This window comes from Bubalus kerabau, chromosome 21 (assembly GCF_029407905.1).
Source record: "Bubalus kerabau isolate K-KA32 ecotype Philippines breed swamp buffalo chromosome 21, PCC_UOA_SB_1v2, whole genome shotgun sequence".
Taxonomy (NCBI): Eukaryota; Metazoa; Chordata; class Mammalia; order Artiodactyla; family Bovidae; genus Bubalus; species Bubalus kerabau.
Window position 1 is genome coordinate 24,039,808 of NC_073644.1, and position 24,124 is coordinate 24,063,931.

General features: G+C 45.5%; 1 protein-coding gene across 4 annotated transcripts in view; it reads right to left on the reverse strand.

Moving 5' to 3' along the window:
- Positions 1-24,124, reverse strand: part of MOCOS (molybdenum cofactor sulfurase) — a 59,194-nt gene that overhangs the window by 33,315 nt on the left and 1,755 nt on the right. For all 4 annotated transcript variants that reach the window (XR_008706659.1, XM_055559395.1, XM_055559394.1 and 1 more), the window contains exons 2-7: positions 17,955-18,044; positions 16,651-16,717; positions 14,855-15,499; positions 10,791-10,867; positions 8,062-8,261; positions 1,251-1,367 (exon numbers count right to left, since the gene is read on the reverse strand). Coding sequence is in view for 3 of the 4 variants with exons in the window: in XM_055559394.1 (XP_055415369.1) it covers positions 1,251-1,367; positions 8,062-8,261; positions 10,791-10,867; positions 14,855-15,499; positions 16,651-16,717; positions 17,955-18,044 (1,196 nt within the window). In the remaining variant the exon portion in view is untranslated. The remainder of the gene's footprint in view (positions 1-1,250; positions 1,368-8,061; positions 8,262-10,790; positions 10,868-14,854; positions 15,500-16,650; positions 16,718-17,954; positions 18,045-24,124) is intronic.

Genomic DNA, 24,124 nt, shown 5'->3' on the forward strand with positions numbered 1-24,124 from the left:
TGGCCTACCCAGGGCTGAAGGGGGAGGAGAGCTTGCTGGCCATGCCTTTTAGACTCTCTCAGGATCAAAGGGAGGCCTGTATCCTTTGCAGCTGCCTTTTGACAAAAGGGCAAGACAGAGATGCTGCCCCAAGGAACGACTGGCCCAAGCCCATAATGAAAGCCAAAGGCAGTGCCAAGTGCCTGGCCGGGAGGTGGGGAAAGAAAAGCAAGAAGTCCCCAAGCCTCTCCAAGCCCCGCTGCCTGGTATTGATCACTGCTCCAGCGGCCTACCTCCCCAGAGCTGAACCCAAGTCAGATACCCAAAGAGATGGATCCATGGCATTCCTCAGGTTCAATATTATATCTGGAATTGCATTCATTTGTGTTCTAAGACTCCCTCTCTCTTTTTAAGCAGAACACAGTTCATTGTTGGTTGGGATCTAATATATTCATTATTTAGTGGCAGCCAAAAGAAACAATTTATAAACTATTCTGATATAAATAAGGCTTTTTGCCACTCAAACTAGTCTTATGAAATGGTTCAAAATAAAATGTACCTTGAAGTGACAAACCACACTTCAGGGAAGTGGCAGGAAGGGTGAAAGAAAGTGAAGTCACTCAGTCTTGTCCGATTCTTTGCGACCCTGTGGACTGTAGCCTACCAGGCTCCTCCGTCCATGGGATTCTCCAGGCAAAAGCACCGGAGTGGGTTGCCAATTCCTTCTCCAGGGGGTCTTCCTGAACCAGGGATTGAACCCGGGTCTCCCACATTGGAGGCAGACGCTTTAACCTCTGAGCCACCAGAGAAGCCATGGCAGGAAGGGTGGGGACCTGAGAAATGCAGAAGCCCGCGGGAAAAGTTCCTCTCCTCACTCTGCCAAAGGATGAGCGACTTCTTAGCTTGCAGATTTCACTCTGGCAGGACTAAACTAGTTAAGGACCCTCTGCATGTATGAGCACATTTTCACATTGGCTTGTCCTCTGTTAAAAGTCATCTTCTGAATTAAAAAAAAAAAAAAAAAAAAAAAAGTCCTCTACTGCCTTTAAATTTTTGCCCTCAAACTACAAAATGCCTGGCATAGAGTCACTATCTTGAAGCATTTGCTAATTTTTTGACCCTTTTTTTTTTGCACATTCACAGGGTGGGCTCAGAGAAATGAACCCGAAGACCAGCCCCCACTCCAGACACGGATCCAGCCTCTGGTGAAGATGAGGCATTAGCATTGGGTCTTGCTGGCCAGCGTTCGGGCCAGAAGGTCCAGTACCAACCTGAAGATGCTTCTTCACCATCTCATCACTTATCCCCAGGTGCCTCTGGCAGGCCCCAGTGTTACAGAAGCAGCCGGTTCGCACATGGATGTTGTGAAGGCTGGCCATTTTATCCACCTATGGGTTTAATATGACACAGAACTAGGGTTAGGAGTGTCCAGTTTTACTCTGACTGCCTGGACTGAAAAGAGTTTCAGGTTCCATATTTGGGTCTCTCTTTCCTAACAGTAAAATGAAAATACGAGCTTGGAATTTTTCTCTAAAGTGCTATGATCCATCATGGGTTTACTAAATACATTTTATAAAATATTACTGATAATTAAAGCTTATCCAGTTGGGTAATTCCAGTTGAGCTATTTCAAATCCTGAAAGATGATGCTGTGAAAGTGCTGCACTCAATATGCCAGCAAATTTGGAAAACTCAGCAGTGGCCACAGGACTGGAAAAGGTCAGTGTTCATTCCAATCCCAAAGAAAGGCAGTGCCAAAGAATGCTCAAACTACCGCACAATTGCACTCATCTCACATGCTAGTAAAGTAATGCTTAAAATTCTCCAAGCCAGGCTTCAGCAATATGTGAACCGTGAACTTCCTGATGTTCAAGATGGTTTTAGAAAAGGCAGAGGAACCAGAGATCAAATTGTCAACATCTGCTGGATCATGGAAAAAGCAAGAGAGTTCCAGAAAAACATCTATTTCTGCTTTATTGACTATGCCAAAGTCTTTGACTGTGTGGATCACAATAAACTGTGGAAAATTCTGAAAGAGATGGGAATACCAGACCACCTGACCTGCCTCTTGAGAAACCTATATGCAGATCAGGAAGCAACAGTTAGAACTGGACATGGAACAACAGACTGGTTCCAAATAGGAAAAGGAGTACGTCAAGGCTGTATATTGTCACCCTGCTTATTTAACTTCTATGCAGAGTACATCATGAGAAACGCTGGACTGGAAGAAGCACAGACTGGAATTAAGATTGCCGGGAGAAATATCAATAACCTCAGATATGCAGATGACACCACCCTTATGGCAGAAAGTGAAGATGAACTCAAAAGCCTCTTGATGAAAGTGAAAGTGGAGAGTGAAAAAGTTGGCTTAAAGCTCAACATTCAGAAAACGAAGATCATGGCATCTGGTCCCATCACTTCATGGCAAATAGATGGGGAAACAGTGGAAACAGTGTCAGACTTTATTTTTGGGGGCTCCAAAATCACTGCAGATGGTGACTGCAGCCTTGAAATTAAAAGACGCTTACTCCTTGGAAGGAAAGTTATGACCAACCTAGACAGCATGTTGAAAAGCAGAGATATTACTTTACCAACAAAGGTCCGTCTAGTCAAGGCTATGGTTGTTCCAGTAGTCATGTATGGATGTGAGAGTTGGACTGTGAAGAAAGCTGAGCGCCGAAGAATTGATGCTTTTGAACCGTGGTGTTGAAGAAGACTCATGAGAGTCCCTTGGACTGCAAGGAGATCCAACCAGTCCATCCTAAAGGAGACCAGTCTTGGATGTTCATTGGAAGGACTGATGCTGAGGCTGAAACTCCAATACTTTGGCCACCTCATGTGAAGAGTTAACTCATTGGAAAAGACTCTGATGCTGGGAGGGATTGGGGGCAGGAGGAGAAGGGGAAGACAGAGGATGAGATGGCTGGATGACATCACCCTCGATGCACATGAGTTTGGGTGAACTCTGGGAGTTGGTGATGGACAAGGAGGCCTGGCATGCTGCAATTCATGGGGTCACAAAGAGTTGGACACGACTGAGTGACTGAACTGAATTGAGTTGGGTAATAGATATATGCCTGCGAAAAGTGAAAAATATTACACCAAATTCCAAGTTGAGAGCTCACATTTAAAATAATCTGGTTTCTTAAATGAGCCGAAAATCTATATAGACATTTTTCCAAAGAAGACATACAAATGCCAACAGGTGCATGAACACATGCTCAACATCACTAGTCATTAGGCAAATGTAAGTTAAAACTAAAATAAGATACCACCTCTCAAATATCTAGTATCTAGCATGTAATGTCACACCTGTTAGAAAGGCTATCATCAGAAAGACAACAAATAACAAGAGTTGGGGAGAACATGGAGAAAAGGGAACGCTGGTTCACTGTTGGTGGGAATGCGCACAGCAACTATGGAAAGCTGTACAGGAATCCTTCAAAAATTTAAAGTAGAACTAATTGCTGCATTTACCTGAAGGAAATGAAATCATTCTCTTAAAAAGAGATCTGTACTCCCATGTTTACTGCTGACATGAAAACAATTTAAGCATCCACCAAAGGATTAATGGATAAAGAAAATGTGATGTATATAAACAAAACAGTGAAATATTGTTCAGCTATAAAAAAAGGAAATCCTGCCATTTGTGACAAGGATGGACCTTGAGGGCATTTTGCTCAGTCATAATGAAATATGCTAAGACGTAAGTCAGACAAAGACAAATACTGTATGATCACGCACATGGAATCAAATAAAAATTCTGAGAACAGATCGGTGGTTGCCAGGGGCAAGGGAGGGTAGGATGTGATGAAGATGATCAAAAGGTACAAACTTGTACAGATAAATAAGTCCTGGGGTTGTAACATACAGCATGGTGACTATAGTTAACAATAGTGTATTATATACTTGAAAGCTGCTAAGAGAGTAAATCTTAAAAGTTGTCATCACAAGAAAAAAATTTTTATAACCATGTGTGGTGACAGATGTTAACTAAACTTGTAGAAATCATTTCCCAACGCATACATATATAGAATTACTGTGTTGTACACCTAAAACTAATATAATGTTATACATCAGTTTGATCTCACATGTTAAAAAAAAGCATTTTAAGGAATTAATTTTTGAAAAAAAAGACCCCACAGGTTTCAAGTGAAATTCACAAGAATAAAATCTGAGTGTGGCTGGGACGTGGGGCAGGTCCTCAGTGTCCTTAGGCAAGACAGACCAGGACCATGTGCCCTGATCCCAGAGCAGGCCTTAGCAGAGCTACCGCTCATAGGAGCCCCGCCTCGGCTCCCAGCCCAGACTACAAACATTACTGTGTTGACACCGCATGCTACTGATTTGCTTTTCATAATATCCTAGACTTTGGGTTCAATCACAGAACGGCAATTCAATCCAGAAGTTCCAAGTCTTTTTCCTTTCCTCTGGAAGCTGGACAGGTGATTCTTGCTCACAAGGCTCAAAGGTGAGCTGGCACGAGGGATGTTAGTGCCAGTTCCTCTGTTTGTGGGTCCAGGATTCCATGCCCCCAAAGGCCTGGGGGCCCAGTGAGGGTCCTTAGCCCTGGTGACTCAGGCTAAACTCAGGGAAGTCCTCTAATTGCATTTGAGGAAACAAACACAACTGCCCGGCTGGGGAAGGCTTGGAGACTTTTCTTCCTGGGAAGAACATGCAGGGTGGCCAGAGACCTGTGTCTGCAGACACAGGTCAGCACGCACAGGGTCCGCCTGGCCGCCCTGCTGGGCGGGCACAACAGCAGTGCCTCCCACATGCCTTTGTGGAGACCACACTGTCGGCACTTTAGCCATCGCTCCGGGACTGTCAGAGTGTGAAGAAGCCATTTCTGCTGATGAAACCCAGAGATTCCCTGCTCTCTGTGGTGAGCCCTAGCGGCCCCACTGGGTCTGGCCAACCTCCAGGGTCAGGTGAGCTCCACTCAAGGGACAGCCCCTAGGAAAGCTCCTCCCTCCCCGACCCCAGCTCCCGCCAAGCTGAATTATAAGTCCCCTATGCTCACCCCTCTCCCAGACACAGTGCATATGCACTATTCCAGCTGCCACAGCCACAAAATGAGCCACCCAGACACCATGGCATAAAACAACAACCATTGTGCTCATGGCTACAGGGGCTCAGATATTCAGAAGGTCCCAGAGATGGCTGATCTCATTTGGCAAGACTAGAAGGCTGGGAGTGACATGCCTGGGGTTAGAATTCCCTTGAGGTTCAGTTTCTCAAAGACAGGTCTGGCCTCACTCAAACCAGGACAGTCACCAACATGCTTGCTTCTGGCTTCCTCACAGCATGGCTGCTCAGGGTATACCTCCTTCCACAGTAACTTGAGGCTCCAAAAGTGGATACCCCAGGAAGCAATGCTGACGCTGCATGGGCTTTTCTGGCCTAGCCTCCAAAGCCAAGCCGTGTCACCTTTGGAGGCATGCTGTTGAATATGAGTGAGTCACAGACCCGCCAAGGTTCAAGGGGAAAAGACAGGGACCCCACCTAGAAAAGCATGTGGGTGGAAGAGGCTGTTTTGGCCACAGTTGCCCTCCATTCTACTTTCTCATCACAACTTCATCTTTTCTCACCCTGAGACCTTTGGAATCCCACAGAGGCTTGGCCAGCGCCCAGCCGGATGAAGGAGCTGGCTGCTGGAACAGGATGAGAGCTATATTCACAGTACAATGGGGCACTTGCTTCATGCCAGCCCGACACTAAGGAGCTATATATTGTATCTCATTCAATCCTCATGACAAACTGTCATCAGGGTGCATTCTTATCTCATTTCACAGAGACTTGGGGAGCTTACATTACCTCACCCAAGCTCAGAGAGCCAGTACAAGGCAGCCTGAATCTGAACCCACCCACTTAAAAACCGGGTAGACTGACTTCCACCAGAGGAGAAAATGAAATGAGGAGGTGCTTGTGTTTGTTCAGGCGCTCAGTCATGTCTGACTCTCTGCGACCCTATGAATTGCAGCACACCAGGCTTCCCTGTCCATTACCAACCCCCAGAGCTCGCTCAAACTCATGTCCATAAGTTACTGATGTCATCCAATGCGGCATCACTGAAATGAGGAGGCCTGGATATCAAAAACAGGTACCCAAAAGCTTTTCACAGAAGGTGCAATTCCTTAACAAATCCCCTGAAAAAGAGACAGCCAGACCCAGCCATGATGCCATGTAATGTTTCCAAAGACCCTCCGAATCTCTGTGGAATTCCCACACGTGACAAAGACCAGGCAAACCCAGGATTCTCCTGAGCTGACACAGCTGGCCATGCCCTAGCTATGACCTCCACTCATGGGATGAGCTTCCTCTATAGACGCACAAGGGAGAAACCCCTGTGTGAGACCTGAGGGAATGAGGGTCCCAGTGAAGTCAGGTAGACACCAAGATGGGCAGCTCTCTCTTCTTAGGGAGATCTTCCTCTTTGCTTCTCTGGGCAAATGGGTGCTTCTTTCACCATTCTGCCTGGAACTGATTCCCTGCCCCAACCCAAGTACAAAGGCTCCTCTACATCCCCTGCCTCTTGTTTGCAGAAAAACTGAAATCTCCCAGGCCTCCAAGAGTCACAAAAGAGCAGGCTCGATCAATGAGTAGGACAACAGAGTCACAGACTCAGTGTTTGATGAAAGAATGGAATTAACATTATTGCTCATAATAATCTATATCTTTGTAGGCATTAGAATAACTGTAGCTTGCTCTGCCCACATAGGTAAGCTGGCAACTAAAATGGTCAGCAAAGAGATGCCTCAGACCCACGTGGACATCTTTCACCCTAAGACTGAGACATCCTTTCTCAGTGTGAAGCAGTTACAGAAGACAGACTTTTGTCCCTATTCCCATAGATATGGAATGATCCCTGAGAGTGGGAATTTGTAAGCAGTTCTTTTGCCCCTCTTCGATTTGTTCATCTCTGTTTTCCTCAGACCTTAATTATAAAAATGAGATCACGAGGTAACATTTAACTTAACTCCTGACTTACGCTCTACTGAATGTACACAATGCCTGGCCTAACCAGTTGATCCCTTTTCAGGATTAAAAGGAGTAAGAAGGAAGAATTACATAGTTAAAGAATGATTGACTCTATACCCCCAGCTCCCCTTGGCAAATCTGCAGGTGGACCACGCAGGCCAGACAGTATCCAAAAGAAGATCAGGAGACATCAGCAGGTCTACACACGGTGAGAAATGACAAAGAACCTGACCTCTTACCTTAATGATTAACTTGTTTTTTTTCCCAATTTTCCTGTTAAAAATAGTCATGACTGAGCAGAATCTTTGGAGTTAGTCTCCAGACATGAGTCCACTATCTCCCTAGATTCCAGCTTTTCTGACTCAATAGCTTTCCTTTCTACTGACACTTGCCCCCGCTTCATTGACTTTTAAGTGATGAGCAGCCCAACCTGAGTTCAGCATCATGCTTGCCACAGCACATTTCAGAGTCCTCAGCCTGTCCTCCTCCACACCCCTCAAAAATACACTTATTTTAGATTCAAGAAGAGACACTGATGTATAGAACAGTCTTATGGACTCTGTGGGAGAGGGAGAGGGTGGGATGATTTGGGAGAATGGCATTGAAACATGTATAATATCATATATGAAACGAGTCGCCAGTCCAGGTTCGATGCACGATACTGGATGCTTGGGGCTGGTGCACTGGGACAACCCAGAGGGATGGTATGGGGAGGGAGGAGGGAGGAGGGTTCAGGATGGGGAACACATGTATACCTGTGGCGGATTCATTTTGATATATGGCAAAACCAATACAATATTGTAAAGTTAAAAAATAAAATAAAATATATTAAATAAAAAAAAAGAAGGAAACTTATTGTACCAACTACCCAGAATAATGTATTTGAGAAGGCAAACCTTTGGCCCCAGTGTGTTTTACACCACCCCTCAAAAACATTTAAAATTGCCTGCTTCTGAATGACGCTGGGCTGCTTCTGCTGCTGTGTAAGTGATGAGTGGGGGGTGGGGAGGGCCAATATCTTCACAATCAACTTACCCAAGACACAACTAATGATTGTAGATGCTGAAATGAACAGGTTAGCAGGATGAAAAGAAAACCCACCTGGGAGTAACCAACGACGTTCCCGTGGTCATCGAGCACGTTGAAGCTGATGACCGGACCCTGCACCTCCGGGCTGCTGAACTCAGAGTCACTGTAAATCTGCACGACAGGGGCTCCGTTGGGGTACCGCAGGGAAGTCAAGGCAGTGTAGGTGTAATGAGCCAGGGTAAACGTGTGCTGCCGGATGCGCTCCATCCCACCTCAGAGCAGCAAACGGGGGTGAAAGGGAAGCATGAACGTGATGGAAAATTCAGTCTCAGTTTTAAGAAAATGAGATCATTATAACTGGCAAACTTGGACCTCATATTAATGATTTTAAACACAGTAAATCCTCTACACACAAATGAGTTGCATCCCGGAAGTGCGTTTTTAAGTCCAACTTGTTCATAAGTCCAACAAAGGTAGCCTATGATCGTCTATATGGTACTGTACCTACATAGGTTTTTAATACTTTTCACACAAGTAATACGTAAAAAACAGACACAAAAAGAAAACATTTTTAATCTTACAGTACAGCACCTTGAAAAGTACAGTAGTGCCAGCTACATCACTGCTGTTTTTATGTCTGTTTCCAGACATCCTGGTCTTGAAATAAAGACACTGTACCATCACACTCTATACCGTATTATACAGTAAAGTACACAAAAGTACAACCACTCATCGAGGGTGCACGCACATGAAAATATATGCCAGACACGTGAACTAACTTAGGTGACTAGACACGAGAACGCATGTTCGAATCTTTGAAAGCTCGCAGTGTGAAGGTTCATATGTAGGGAACTTACTCTACTTGTAAACAGAGTATGGTACTGCCCACACAATAAATGTTTAGGTCATCGGTACCGAATGACAGTATACCACTACTGCTTCTGTGGAATTTTTCCATAGGAACTGCTATCATCTTCCTTTTCAAAATAAAAAAACAAATGTTACTTAAGCATTCAGCTAATTTAGACTCTTTTGTAACAGACTGCCAAAATGTATAATTTTGTCTTTAAACATATTTCTTTTTTGCTGTTTTTTTGTGAGTGTTTAAATCATTTTAATACTATACAAAGCAGCTAAGGATACCTGCTATTCCATGGATGAACTCGGAAAATATTATGCTAAGTAAAATAAGTCAGACACAAAAGGACAAATATCGTATTATCCCTTTTATGTCTGGTGCCTAAAATAGGCAAATTCATAGAAACAGAAAGAATAGAGGTACTATGGGTTGGGGAGGGGAAATTGGGGAGATACTGTTTTTTAAGTTTGGGATGATTAAAAAGTCCTGGACATGGATAGTGGTAATGATTGCTCTACAGTGTGAATACACTTAATGCCACTGAACTATATATACTTTAAAATGGCTAAACTGACGCCACTTATATTACATAGATTTCACCACAATTTTTTCTAAAAAAGAGCAATTAAGTAAGGAAAACTCAGGGTCTGCCTTATTGCGGAGTTGACACTGTCAATCTGCTTTCAGAGGTACCCAGGACCTGTCAGACTCTGTCACTTGTGGTTCGGACACCTCGTTAGCATCTTGCCTTGAAAAAGTGCCTGTTTATCACTGTCCGTTTTCACGGTCTCCGCTTTGTCAGGGTGATGCCCGCTCACCTGCCTGCATTACTGTCAGGACGACCCTTCCACAAGTCCTGTATGTTTGCAGTGCTGGGATTAGGCTGAGGACCTAAGGGTTACGTTATTTTGACAAGAGAGAGACAGAGAGAGAAAGGGCTGCCTAACTACCATGCCAAGCCCCTGGCTCACCACAACTCCATCCCCTTCTGGACAGGACAAGCAGTGCTGCCCCGTCCTGGAAGCTCAGTCTCTGAAAGGAGCTACAGCAGCATAGCAGGGGGTGGAGGCCTGGCTCACCAGAGCTTCTTCCAGCCTATACCCCGTGTCAACCCCACAAGACTGGATGTGCACCTGTGTGTGTGTCCGATTATGGGGAATGCCCCCACCTGCTCATGTACCCCAAGCTCTTGTCAGGAAAGAAAGCACGTGTCACTGCAAAGGCCAGCAGCAGAGACCACATCTGGGAACTCGGGTAAGGCATTAGGATTGCATGGGTTTAAACCCTAGCCCTCCCAGGTTCCCTGGCCCTGGGGAAGACATCTAATCTCTCTGAGTATAAGCTCCTTTGTGGGCAAAGTGGGCTCATCACAAAGCTCCCCTGTGGGAAGATCCAGCGAACTAAGAGCTTTATAAGTTCTCAGGATCTGTAAGCATTCCCAGTGCAGGGACCAAGGATGGCTCCTCTGCTTCTATGAGGTTACTAATCTCAGGATTTGGAAAGTCTCTATTCTTAAAATATTCTTTTAACCCACCAAAAAAAGAGAGAGAGAGAGAGAGAGAAAGGTCCAGTCTCTCGCTCTTGCTGCAAAATCATTTCTGGAAGTTGTTCAGAATCGGCTCCACCTGCATCAGTGCAGAGCTACCGGTTGCTCATCTCTCGCACAGACTCTCGCCTTATCTGGATCCCATCCGTGCCAGGGCTCCCTTCAAGAACATGGGCAACAGGAGCAAACACCACACGGATAGAGCTGTCCACTGAGGGGAGTTCTCTGTGGTCCAGTGGCTAAGACTTCACACTCCCAGTGCAGGGGGCCCGGGTTCAATCCCTGGTCTGGGAACTAGATCCTACATGCCACAACTAAGTGCTAACATGCTAAAGATCCCACGTGCTGCAACTAAGACCTGGTAGAACCAAAAAAAAAAAAAAGATGTCCACTGACCTGTGAGGCGCTCTAGGGCATCAAATCCATGTTTTAGTGCTATCACGTCAAGGAAGGAGATGGTGCCATCTTCAAACCTGCAACAGTGGGGAGAGGGACAAAGTCAAGCTGTGACCAAAGCCTCCGTGTGCATTTCATGTATGTGACACCAGGGCTTTGTGCCTCCGGTCTATGGAGACTTTGCCTCTGCTGCCTTATACGCTGTCTACCCTCCCGCCTTGAGACAGACGGCTGTCACACCAAGACACGCAGGCTACCTCTGTCCCTGACCTGTTCTGTAGCTTACGTCTGACAGTGATGATGAGAGGCCCTGAAAGATAGTCAGGACCTAGGAAGACTTCAGACTTGACAAAACCTCAAGTGCTGTGGCTCCTACAATGCTGCCCTTGACCCCCAAGAAAGCACCCCTTGACAGGGCGTCGATTCAGTAAGATCCATTGCGTAGCCATGAGGTTCTTAACAAGAGTCTATCATTCCAAAGTCTACAGGACTACAATTATTAGAAGGCTCTCAATAAGCTTCCTGTTACCAAGCTGTTCATTATATTTACATTTTTTTAATGGTTCATTTCGACAAAATCCTCATCAAATCTTTATTGTCCATGGACTGCATGCCAGGCACTGTTCTGGTTGCTAAGGATACAGCGGTGAACATGACAAGTAGGATTCCTGCCTTCACAGGGCTTCCATCCTTCTAAGGGCACTGAAATAAGGAACGACAAACAGCAGGCACACAGGGAAGCCAAATAAGCGCAAGCCAGGGGTGACAAGTGCACTGAAGGGCTGGCGGCTGCTTTAGATGAGACGGTCAGGGCAGGTCCTCTCCGAGGAAGATCACTCAAGCAGAGGCAGAGTGAAAGTAAGGGAGCAAGGGAAACTGCTCATTTTTGAAACAGCTAAGTTCACAGTTTCAAAGGGAAACAGCATTCCAAGGAGGGATGCAACAGAAAGCCCTGAGCACGTAGAGCTGGAACAGCAAGAAGATCAGCGGGCCTGGGAGCACTCGGAGGGCAAGTCAGAGAACTTCACCCTGGGTCAGACGAGTGGCTGGAGGGCTCTGAGCAGAGAGAGTGACTGGATGGGGCCTGGGTTTTGATAAGATGCCACTGGCTGCTGCATTAGCAAGGGAAAGGCTGGGGACAGCAAGGAGTTTCCAGCAAGCATCCCATGGGCTGGGGCCTGCCAGGCTCCTCTGTTCATGGAATTCTCCAGGCAAGAATACTGGAGTGGGTTGCCGTTCCCTTCTCCAGGAGATCTTCCCAATCCAGGGATTGAACCAGGGTCTCCTGCATTGCAGGCAGATTCTTTACCAGCTGAGCCACCAGGGAAGTGGTGACAAATAGCAGCCTTATGCAAGTTGAAGCTTTCAATGGAAATATCATGCTTTGTGTTTTAATACTCTAGGGATAAGAGTTGCTCAAAATATCATTACCACAATGCGAATTTTCTTATAAAACAAATGGTAATTAATAGACATACAGAATTAACAGTGAATCCATTGATATTTAATTGACCATGTGTCTTTAATAAATTAAACATGATTAGGCAATAATGACTTCAGCTATTAATTGATCAATAATAAATATTTATTGATCAAAATTTAATAGACTCAGGAGAAAAGGGAGGTTTTATGTTTCCATCAAAAGTTGTTTTCATTGGGTTATGAAATAGAAAAAGATTAAGAACATGGGACTTCCCTGGTGGTCCAGTGGCTAAGACTCCACACTCCCAATGCAGGGAATCCAGGTTCTATCCCTGATCAGGGAGTTAAAATCCCACATGCCGCAACTAAGACCCAGTGCAGCCAAGCAAACAAATAAATACACAAATATTTTGTTAAAAGAGCATGGTCTAGGTACATGCTCAAGAAACATTTGGATTGGGTATTAAATCTCGTGCGTGCTAATCTAGGCTTAGAAGGAAAAAAATGAGACTTTTTTTTTTTTTTTTGGCCACTAAGATCCCACTTGCGGGATCTTAGTCCCTTGACCAGGGATTGAACCCAGGCTACCGAAGTTAAAGTACCAAGTCCTAACCAGAGGACTACCAGGGAAACTCCCAAAATGAGACTTCTAATGGTAAATAAATACATTCAGCTATCTGGGAATCTTGGTGCAGCACCTGCTAGAAGGCAATTCACCCAGACTGTAAGAGGCAGCGCACCCACACCCACGCCCCGCCTATAACAAGCAGCCCTGTTCCTCCTCACCTTCAGGTGCCCCTATTGGCTTAATAAAATTTCAGTTGTTATTTCGTTCTGCCTTTAATTTACATGGTGTGCCTGTCATTCTTTTCACTTGGTTACATTACATGCTACACTATCACACTTGGATTCAAGAGGTTTTACATTAGAATTCCTGTTTTTAGAACTGCCTGTCTATGGAGAAATTCTAAATAAAAGAGACATCAGATAGCTTCATAACGTATTGATGCCAACTCAGTCTTGGTGCTTCACCTATATTAGTGTTAAAGAACTGTACCCTCTAAGAGATGCACTTTACAGGACAAACATGAGGGGCAGAGGTCAAATCACAGGCCCCAGTTCCCACGGCGGGTAGCGGTGGAGCCACCTCCCAGCAGTCCAGCTCCGAGACCTACACTCTGGGCTATGACCCTACTGCCGAGGCCACGCCCCTTCCTGCAGGACCCTCCAGTCTGACCTGGGTCTGTGGGGGATCTGAACCCCCTTCCCATTCAGGCCCTGTGGCCTTCTTAGGCCCCAGCACAGTGACCAGGTCCTGGCCCCACTTCATGGTACCTGGCCACCACCCGATGTTGGCCCCCGCCGAAGTCTGGATCGGCTGCCATTTCCACCCGCTCATACCTTCAATCTTCATGCCCCAGCCTTTGCCATCTGGGAGATTCCTGGACACCACCCATTCCACCTTCCCCTGCACCCTGAGAAAGACACACAGACCACCAAACCCAGGCAAGGAGCTGCAAGCCCTCAAACCTCCCTGGTCACCGCTCCCCGGGGTGGGGAGTGCTCATAGAGACTGCTGTTAGCAGCGCTCCTGAATCTGGTAGCCTCTCATTTGACCGACTCCTCCTGCTGACCAGATACCAAGCTGAGCTGATTCAAGCTGCTGAAATACAGCCATGCTGTCAACACGTGTGCACACTTGTGCCAAATGGTACCAAATTCTTAAATCGCTGCTTCAGCACCTTGTTTTATGTCTTTGGATATGTTCCAGTATCTCCAAGTTTACAGTCTATGGGAACTGAATAGAATTTGTATCCTACTGTTGTGCAAAAATTGTATGCCTTCATGCTAAGTCACTTCAGTTGTGCCCAACTCTTTGCAACCCTATGGACTATAGCCCACCAGGCACCTCTGTCCAAGGGATTCTCCAGGTGAGAATACTGGAGTGGGATGCTGTGCTTCTTGAATCGGTTCATAGTGCTTTTTAGGTCTTCTATATCCTTCTACTTCTCTGTATATTCATTCTGTTAATTTTTGAGAGTTTGACATTGAAACTCCAACTAAAAAAAAAAATCTTAATTTATCTACCTAAAAAAATAATTGCAATATACAGTGGAACTACATGTAACATTGTTCTGTATTTTCCAAGTCTCTTATTATTGTATTATCGTGTCTGTCCATAGCATTTCACAGGCAAGCATGCTAGAGTGGGGTTGCTATTTCCTTCTCCAGGGAATCTTCCTGACCCAGGGATTGAACCCACATCTCCTGTATTGCAGGCAGCTTTTTTGCCACTGAACCACCGTGGAAGCCTGAGTTATCATACTTCCATAATTGAAAAAAAAATAAAAATTATAATAAAAAAAAGTCACTGCTTCAGTAGCTTCCCCTCATGGTAGTGCTGTGGGCAAAGGCCTGGTGCTGACTCTCCTTACCCCTGGAAGACCTTTATGTCTTCAGCTCACAGCCCTTACCAGCAAGCCCTTGCTCCCCCACAGCTGTGGAGAGGCCCACACATGGGCTTCACAGGCCTGCTGTGGAAGCTCCAGCCCACCCCCGCGTCCTTTGCACAGTCCTACAGGTGGCACGCGCCAGGCCCCCGCCATGCTGACGCTCAGCAGCCGCTCCCATCACCAGGTTACCTCTCAGCCACCGACTCTCTCGGGACGTAGAAGTCGTCTCCCGCGAGGTACGCAGCGGCCGTGCCTCCTCCGAAGTAGGTTTTCCTCAGCAGAGCAGCCAAGCGGTTATTCACCAGCAGAGCGCCCAGGCCGGTGGGGAAGCCAAAGATCTTATAGAAGGAGATGGGGACAAAGTCGGCCTGGTGAACCGACAGGTCCAGAGGCGAGGTGCCCACGAAGGCGGCCGCGTCCAGCAGCACGAACCACTTCCCAGGCCGGCTCGCAGGGCGCCTCCGCCCGGACTTGACCTCGCCTATCCAGGACAGCGGGTATCTGGTTCCGGAAAAGTTACTCTGGGCCGGGTAGCAGAAGAGATGCGGAGGCTGGCCGGCAGGGTCCCCGGCCGCAGCCGCGTCCTGTCTCTCGGCCGACCACATGTCCTCTGGCCTGACGGGGATGGAAGAGACGTTCATGGCCGCGGTGATCTTCCTCATGCCCACCACAGACGTGTGGCTGTCGGTGAGGTAACAGAAGCAGCTGCCACTGCCCTCCGGGCCTGGGGACACCCACGGGAAAGCCTCTGCCACCAGCTTAAGAGCAGCCGTGCTCCCGGAGGTGAAAATCACCGTGTAGTCCTCCGGGGAGGTGTGGAAGTGCGCCAGGATCCTGGAAGAAGCACAGCATCAGGCCACTCCACGGTCTCCGTGTGCATTAAACGCTCAGAGGCAGCTGTATTTCTACTTAATAAGACGTCTCTCCACCATGTGTGTGTCTATGTGTGAGTGCTCACTCAGTCGTGCCTGACTCTTTGAGACTCCCATGGACTGTAGCCCACCAGACTCCTCTGTCTATGGAAGCTTCCAGGCAAGAATACTGGAGTGAGTTGCCATTTCCTCCCACAGGAGAATCTTCCCAACCCAGGGATCAAACCCACATCTTCTGCGTCTCCTGCACTGTAGGCAGATTCTTTACCACTGGGCCACCAGGGAAGCCCCCTCTCTATCTTAATAGCTAGGAAAAAAAAAAAAAAACAGATAGGCTTTGCCACAATGGTGAAGTGAGGTCAGGGGCAGAGGAAGCTGTGGGAAGAGATGCAAAGAGGTGCAAACTGGCAAAATTACCCAGCCGCCCAAATCCCCACCCCCAAGTGGATAAGACAAAATCCAGAGCTACCTTAAACGCAACTGAAAACACCACTTCTTGGTTTAGTGTCTGGCTCTGTCATAACAAGTTCTAAGCCATCAACTTGTTTCAAGTTGCTTTTAACACAGGCAATCCTATAGCAAAAGGTGTCACTTTCAAGTAGGAAATAATTTGAAATTGTGTTGAGTCAAGTATCTTTAGGTACCACCTAAATTATTTGCAAAATTTGTTATGTGCAAATATTAGTAAAAGGGAGGGGAGAAACGGAAAAAACCAAGATGTCTAAATCTGAAATACGTAAAGGAAAAAGCCAGAGAAAGCACTTTTCTTCTCCCCGAAAACAAGACTTAGGAACTAGGGTCACTCCTTGTCACTCTGACCTCCAGGAATGGTGGCACCAGCCCAGAGCCACACACAACAGCTTGGATACCTCAGAGGCGCCTGCCTGTGCTTGTCATAGCACCTGCTCTCGCTCTGCACCTGCTCTCGCTCTGCACCTGCTCTCGCTCACCTTCCTGACCTCTGACCCGGTGGTTAGCAGCGTGCACGTGTGGCCATTTAGCTGAACACAGTCTTCCCAAAATGAACTCAGCACCTTTGTGGGACGTGGGCAGCTGGTAGGAAGTCCATCCACCCACAGGCACCCATGCAGGCGGGCGCCCTGATTTGCTCACCTGAAGCGCACCTGTTCTACCGTGTCATGGGTGAGCTTGCTGCTGATGTTCTGGCTGTGAGGGTTACCTGGAAGGTTACAAAGACAAAGCCGCAGGGTCACTACTCATGGTCTGTCCTGGTGTGTTCCTCCAATACCCTCTCCTTCAGTGTCTCAAAGAGTTAAGCAAAATAATAATAATAATAATAATAATAATGTATGATCCAGCCTCCCCTGAGTTCCAAAGAGTAAATTTAATCAGAGAAGTGAAAAAGTGCAGAAAGATAGGAAAACACTCAAGCAAGACAAAATAATAATAGTTGAGCCATTAAACTAAGTTCCTCTTCACGGGCTATAGGATAGATTCTGGGCCATGTCCTTTGGGCTATTTTGTAGATTCCACATCCCCACCAGGTGGAAGAAGTGAACTGAATACCACGCCTAACCAGCTCTGTTCACATCTCCACTGTTCTCCTCCCCTCCCTGTTTGGGGGCTGGTTCCTAAAACCACTGCAGGGTCCTGGCACATGCTGCTGCTTCTGCCTGAAATGCCCTCTCCTCCTCTTTTCCGAGTGAATTCCTGCTCCTCCTCCAGCATCTGCCCCCTCCTGCAGAAGCTTTCCCTGATCGCCACACTGCCAACTCACCGTCACTCTGCACATACAAAGCCCCCCAGGCACTGGGGTCTTTGGGTCACAGCCCTTCACGCCGTTAACAATTTACTTTATTTCTGTGTTACACTACTTTACTTTTTCTTTTTTTTACATTTATGTGGAATCACTTGATTGAGGTCTTGTCTCTTCTAGACCGCAGTCCACGAAGGCAGGGAACGTATTTACTTTGTTCCCATTACAACATGATGCTCCCAACACCAGGGCGGTTTGATAAACACTGATGGAGTGAATGAGTGCATGTTCCCCTTTGTCCCATCCTCTGCACTGCGCTGGCCCCACAGGGCCACCCCATCACCAAATGCAGCACCTACGTATCCCAGGCCTCCTCCCTGACACCAACCCCTTCTTCTGGAGGTTACCCGCGTATCCCTGAACCAGTATCTCCTACCCAGCAGCACATGTGCTATGGGACTGACCCTAGGTGCTTGCCTGACCCCCTCTCATGAGGGGCTTGCTCAGCACTGTGTATTCAGCACTTTCCGCCTCGTCCACCTGACATTTTATTAGGCAATAGATATATCAACTGAATGTATCGGGTTGGCCTGAAAGTTCGTTCAGGGTGGGACAGAAAAACCCAAATGAACTTTTTGGCCAACCTGATAGTTGGCTGAAGCTCAATGCAAAAAATCAGTTACGTTGTGTTTTTCTTTACCATAAACGTTTTCCATGAGATCTTTCATGAAGCTTGTAATCTGGCTCTGGGGGAACAATGTGGTTCCTGCATGGTCAAGATAGACAGTTCCTGAAAGAAAATACAAAATAAAGCTGCGATTATTTTCAGAGGTATTTCACTCACTTTATCTAGATCTGCTTTGTGTGAACCTGGCCTGTGCCCATTTGATGTGTTTAGACATAACAGGACACTGATTCGCCCAGCATCTTGACATGTGCTTCTTCTTTTTTAATATTCTTTTCATATTCTTTTCCATTAGGGTTTATCACAGGATACTGAATACAGTTCCCTGTGTTATACAGTGGGATCTTGCTGTTTCAGTTCACTTCAGTCACTCAGTTGTGTCCAACTGTTTGTGACCCCATGGGCTACAGTACATCAAGTTTCCTTGTCCATCACCAACTCCCGGAGCTTGCTCAAACTCATGTCCATCGAGTCGGTGATGCCATCCAACCAATCTCATCCTCTGTCGTCCCCTTCTCCTCCTGCCCTCAGTTTTTCCCAGCATCAGGGTCTTTTCCAATGAGTCAGGTCTGCATATCAGGTGGCCAGAGTATGAGAGTTTCAGCTTCAGCATCAATCCTTCCAATGAATATTCAGGACTGATTTCCTTTAGGATGGACTGCTTTGATCTCTTGCTGTTATCCATCCTATATATAATAGTTTGTGCATGAGTGCTAAGTTGCTTCAGTCTTGTCCAACTCTGTGCAACCCTATGGACTGTAGCCCACCAGGCTCTTCTGTCCATGGGAGTCTCCAGGCAAGAATACTGGAGTGGGTTGCCGTGCCCTCCTCCAGGGGATCTTCCTGACCCAGGGATCAAACCCGAGTCTCTTATGTCTCCTGCATTAGCAGGCAGGTTCTTTACCGCTAGCACCACCTGGGAAGCCAGTTTACAACTGCTAATCTCAAACTGCCAGTCCTTCTCCACTCCCCAACCCTCCCTTGTTGATGTGTGATTCTTAATCCAAGTAAAGTCATGAGCAGTGGAGGAACTGCACTTCAGCACTTATCGACACTTAGGGCCCTGAGAGCCTTCCTGATGAACCAGATCTCTTCTGAGCCTGGAGGAGCAGCCCACGTAGGGAAGGAGGAGGAGCCTAGCAGATGTCCCTGATTCAGGATGGCAAAGCTATTTCACACTATGATTCACATGCTATTCCAGAGTTTCCATGCAGCCTCTGTGGCTGTCCAGCCCTGATTCTGCTTCCGCACAGTGACTTCCACAGTCTTCAACCTTTTAACAGCTCTGAAGGCTTCAGAGATGCCTGGGAATGGAGGCAACCTTTCCAGTCTCTCCCCCAAATAGAGACAGGCAAATTTAGATGACAGCAAGATATCAAGCCTTACCAATGAGACTGCCTCAGATCAAAAGGTTGGATAACTCACTGTGTGGGCGAGGTGTGGGCAAACAGGCCCATTGGGACATGGCTGTAGGAGGGAAAACTGGTACCACTTCTTTATGAACAGCAACTTAGCAATGTCACTTATGCTTTCAAAATGCAAACTCTCCTTGACCTAGCAATTCATCCTCCTGAAATCTACCTTATAAATTGTGAAATGGCCTGTCAATGAGGACATTCAGTGCAGCACTGTCTATGTATTTAAAATAAAGAACTTGAATACTTCCATCTGGTAATTTGTAAGTACTGCCACGGAACAAACTCCAAGACATGTTTTCAAGAACATACATGTGAATAGATTCATTCATTCTTTCATGTACTTAACAAATATTTTTGCTTTGTGTGGAATAAAATTTTCATTTATTTTATAATGGCTTTATTGAGATTAATTCACATACCATAAAGTTTGTCCTTTTAAAGTTCACAGTTTAGTATATTCATTTAGTATATTCATATTCAACGTGAAGTCACTCAGTCGTGTCCAACTCTTTGCAACCCCATGGGCAGTAGCCTACACCAGGCTCCTCCGTCCATGGGATTTTCTAGGCAAGAGTACTAGAGTGGGTTGCCATTTCCTTCTCCAGGGAATCTTCCCGACCCAGGGATCAAACCCAGGTTCCCCGCATTTTAGACAGACGCGTTACCATCTGAGCCACCAGGGAAGTCCTGAGTATATTTATATAGTTGTGCAACCATGGCCATATCTAATTTTAGAACATTTCATTCATCCCAAAAAGAGAGCCCACAGCCATTACTACTCACTCCCCAAATCCACCCAGCCCTAGTCCTGGCAATCACCAATCTATTTTCTGCCTCTATAAGCTCAAAGGGTAAAGAATCCTCCTGCAATGTAGGAGACCTGGGTTCAATCCCTGGGCTGGGAAAATCCCCTGGAGGAGGGCATGGCAACCCACTCTAGTATTCTTGCCTAGAGAAGCCCCTTAGACTGTAATCCCCTGGTGGGCTATAGTCATGGGGTCACAAAGAGTCAGACATGACTGAGTGACTAAGCACAGCACAGCATATATTTACCTATTCTGGACTTTCCATATAAATGGAATCATACAACATGTGGGCTTTTGTGTCTGGTTTCTTTCATTTAGCATAACAATTTCAAGGGGCATCCATATTGTAGCATGTATCAGAACTTCCTTTTTTATGACTGAAGAGTATTCCATTTTATGGAATGCCACATATTTTAACTACTCATCTACTGATGAATATTTGGTTCTATTTTTGCCTATTATAAATAATGCTGATGTACATATGTGTGTACAAACTTTTGTGTGGACATATGTTTTCTCCCTGGTTAGTTGTTCTTTCACTTTCTTGAAGGTATTCATTGAAAAAAAAATGTTTTTAATTTTGATGAAGTACAATTTGTCTGTTTTTATTGTTTGTAATTTTGTTGTCATAAGAAACCATTGCCTAATCCTAATGATTTATATTTATGCTTTCTTCTAAGAGTTTTATACTTTTAGCTCTTATATTTAGGTCTTTGATCCATTTTGAGTTAATTTTTAAATACAGTGTTGAAGAGGGGTCCAACTTCAGTCTTTGGTGTGTAGATACACCATTTAAGATATTCTTTTTTCTCCTATTGGATGGATAGTCTTGGCATCCTGATGAAAATAAATTGACCATAAATGTACAGGCTTATTTCTCAACCCACAATTCTACTTCATCGGTCTGTATGTCTATCTTTCTGCCAATACCACACTGTCTCAATTATTGTAACTTTATATAAATCTTACTTACCTCTCCTTTTATGGAAGTGTAAACCCTTCAACTTTGTTCTTTTTCAAGATTGCCTTGGGTATTCTGGATCATTTGCATTTCTATATGAATTTTAGGATCAACTTGTCAAAAAAAAAAAAAACCTGGGATTTTGATAGAAATTGCATTGAGTCTTAGGTCAGTTTGAGGAGTAGTGACATCTTAACAACATTAAGTCTTTCAATCCATGAATGTAAAATGTCTTTCCATTTATTTAGGTCTTCTTTTATTTCAATGTTTTGTAGTTTTGTATTTCTTTTGATAAGTCTTATATTTCTTTTGATAAATTTATTACTGAGTATTTTATTCTTTTTGAGGCTTTGGGAATTGTTTTCTTCATTTCACCAGCATAGTGTTCATTAATACCATATAGAAATTGAATTGATGTTTGTATACTGATCTATACAACTTTGCTGAACTTGTTTTTTAGTTCTAACTGTTTTGCAGGTGGATTTTTTTTTTAGGATTTTCTGTATACAAGATTACACTCTCATCAAGTAGAGACATTTTACTTCTTCCTTTTCAATCTGGATGACTTTTATTTCATTTTCTTGCCTAATTTTCCTGGCTAGAACTTCTAGGACTATACTGAATAGAAGTTGTAAGAACAGATTTCCTTGCCTTGTTCCTAATCTCAAGGGTAAAATTTTCATTCTTTCACCTTTAAGTATGAGGTTAGCCGTGGGTTTTTTTGTAGATGGTCTTTATCTGGTTGATTAAACTTCCTTTTATTCCTAGTTTATTGACTGTTTTCATATTCAAGAAATATTTTGGGGCACTTACTGTTTCAGGCACTGTTCTAAGTGCTGGGAACATAACAAGACAAAATAGAAGCCGTATGCTAGTGACAGAGAAAGACCATAAATAAATGTAAATTATGTCAGGTGGTAAGAAATGTCATGGCTCAACCATGTGGAAAAAAAACCAAACATGTACACATATATATAAACATAGCCAAGCACTGGAAAGGCATACAAAACATAAACGGCAGCAGTTGACTGTGGGATGGCCACGGTGGCTGCAGCTGGAATGAGAGTGGGGGCTCCCTGGCCATTCTTCAACCTCTTTTGGCACCTTTTGAATCTGGTACCATGTTAAATGTATTACCTAATCCAAAACATTAGTTTTCAAATAATGTTCTCATTTACTGAAGATTCAGAAAAAGAAAGACACCATACCAAAAGAAAGGCTGTTGTCCACCCATCATAGGGAGAGGTACGGTGCACTGTCATTATTATCGGAAGAAACAGGCAAAAGACTCCTAAACTAGTTGGCATTAGGTCTTCAAGGGTCTGCTCTGGCTCATGTAACTTCAGTTCTCGGTTCCACATAAGGTGAGTGACCATCAATCAGCACCCAGAGGCTTTAAGAACCACGTGAACCACATCTGTGGAATCAACAAGCTCCCTTCACGAAAACAAGGATGTTCCCATCCAATGGGTTGGGAAATATTTCAGCACTTAAAGGTTAAGCATTTAATTATCCAGAGCAAACCACTTAACCAGACAAATTCTCAAACCTGCAGGAAAACTTTGAGGGGATGTGGATAGGGGTCAGGGGAAGGAAGAAGAGGGGGAATCTTGAGTTATTTTGGTTTGCTTATTTTTCCCTGCCTTCTTGCTTGTTCATTTGTTTCCATGTGAAAAAAGGTGGGATATTTTCCAAGACTCCCAGTGATGGGAAGGGTGAGTTTAGTCCACAAATGTCTACCACAATCGTAATGCAGAGGAAATGTTGGGAAATTGTACCAAATAGATAGATGACAGATAGATAATCACAAAACACTACCACAAATAGAGTAGATGTTAAAGGGGCACTTAAGGCCAGCCTGGGATCCTAAATTTTACCCTGAGGAAAAGCGTGCTGTTCACTGAGACACAAGAATGAAACAAAGAGACACCTACTTCCTACTTTCCCAGGTGATGTTGAGAGGAGGGGTCAGCTAATGATGGGTGTAAAAGATCACAGCTGGAGGGGATCAGGGGATTAAGGAGGGGGATGCTAAAATAATTAGGGACTGAACAATAACAGCCTCTGGGATTTGCTTCAAAAGAATGGGACACCTTTCTCACTTCCTCTGCACCTGTGGGGTGTTTATTCTATAGCTCTCTCTATTTCTGTGGGTGGGAAGTTTCCATAACCAAAAAAATTCAGAGAAGGAGAGGGAGATGGGGAAGGTAAAGGGGAACTGTCTCCAGCAGGTGAATGCGGGACTGGGAAGATCAGGGAGAGAAGTGAGACGGCCAGAGGGCCCCTGACTCCTCCTTGAGCCTCTCCAGGTAAGTACAGACTGGACCACAGCCCTTAAAGCTCCCAAAAGAGGAAAAAAAAAAAAAGAATCACTTTCCGAAACATGAGAAACTGAGGCAAAAAGCTAATGATTAATGAAACATACATCCTGGCTGCTGTTCTGTCACAAGCTGGAAAGCGACACTGTTCACCAAGACAGAATAAAGTGAAAGAACGTCAAAGTGGTAGACGCTCAGTCGTGTCCTGCTCTTTGCGATCCCATGGACTGTAGCCCACCGGGCTCCTCTGTCCATGGTATTCTCCAAGCAAGAATATTAGAGCAGGTAATCATTCCCTTCTCCAGGGAATCTTCCCGACCCAGGGATCAAACTCCCGTCTCCTGAATTGCACGCAGGTTCTTTACCGTCTGAGCCACCAGGGAAGCCCAGAATAAGTACACCTCAAATCCCGGTGCCCGGCGCCACGTCCTGCCCCTTACCCCTCATCCCTCCCAGTTCAACCAGCACGCCGATCTAACGCTTGGCGAAGCCCCTCATACAAAGTCCCCGGCAAAAGGATGAGTCCCGACCCAGTGCGAGTGGTCCCCTCCCGCCCTGCAGCAATGGGCTGGGAGGACCGCGGGCCACATGGAGCTTGACTTCCAATTTAAACTGCCTGTTCCGCCTTGCGGAACTCGAAGGCACGATGTGATCCCGGTCCTCACGTCCAATATACAAGCTC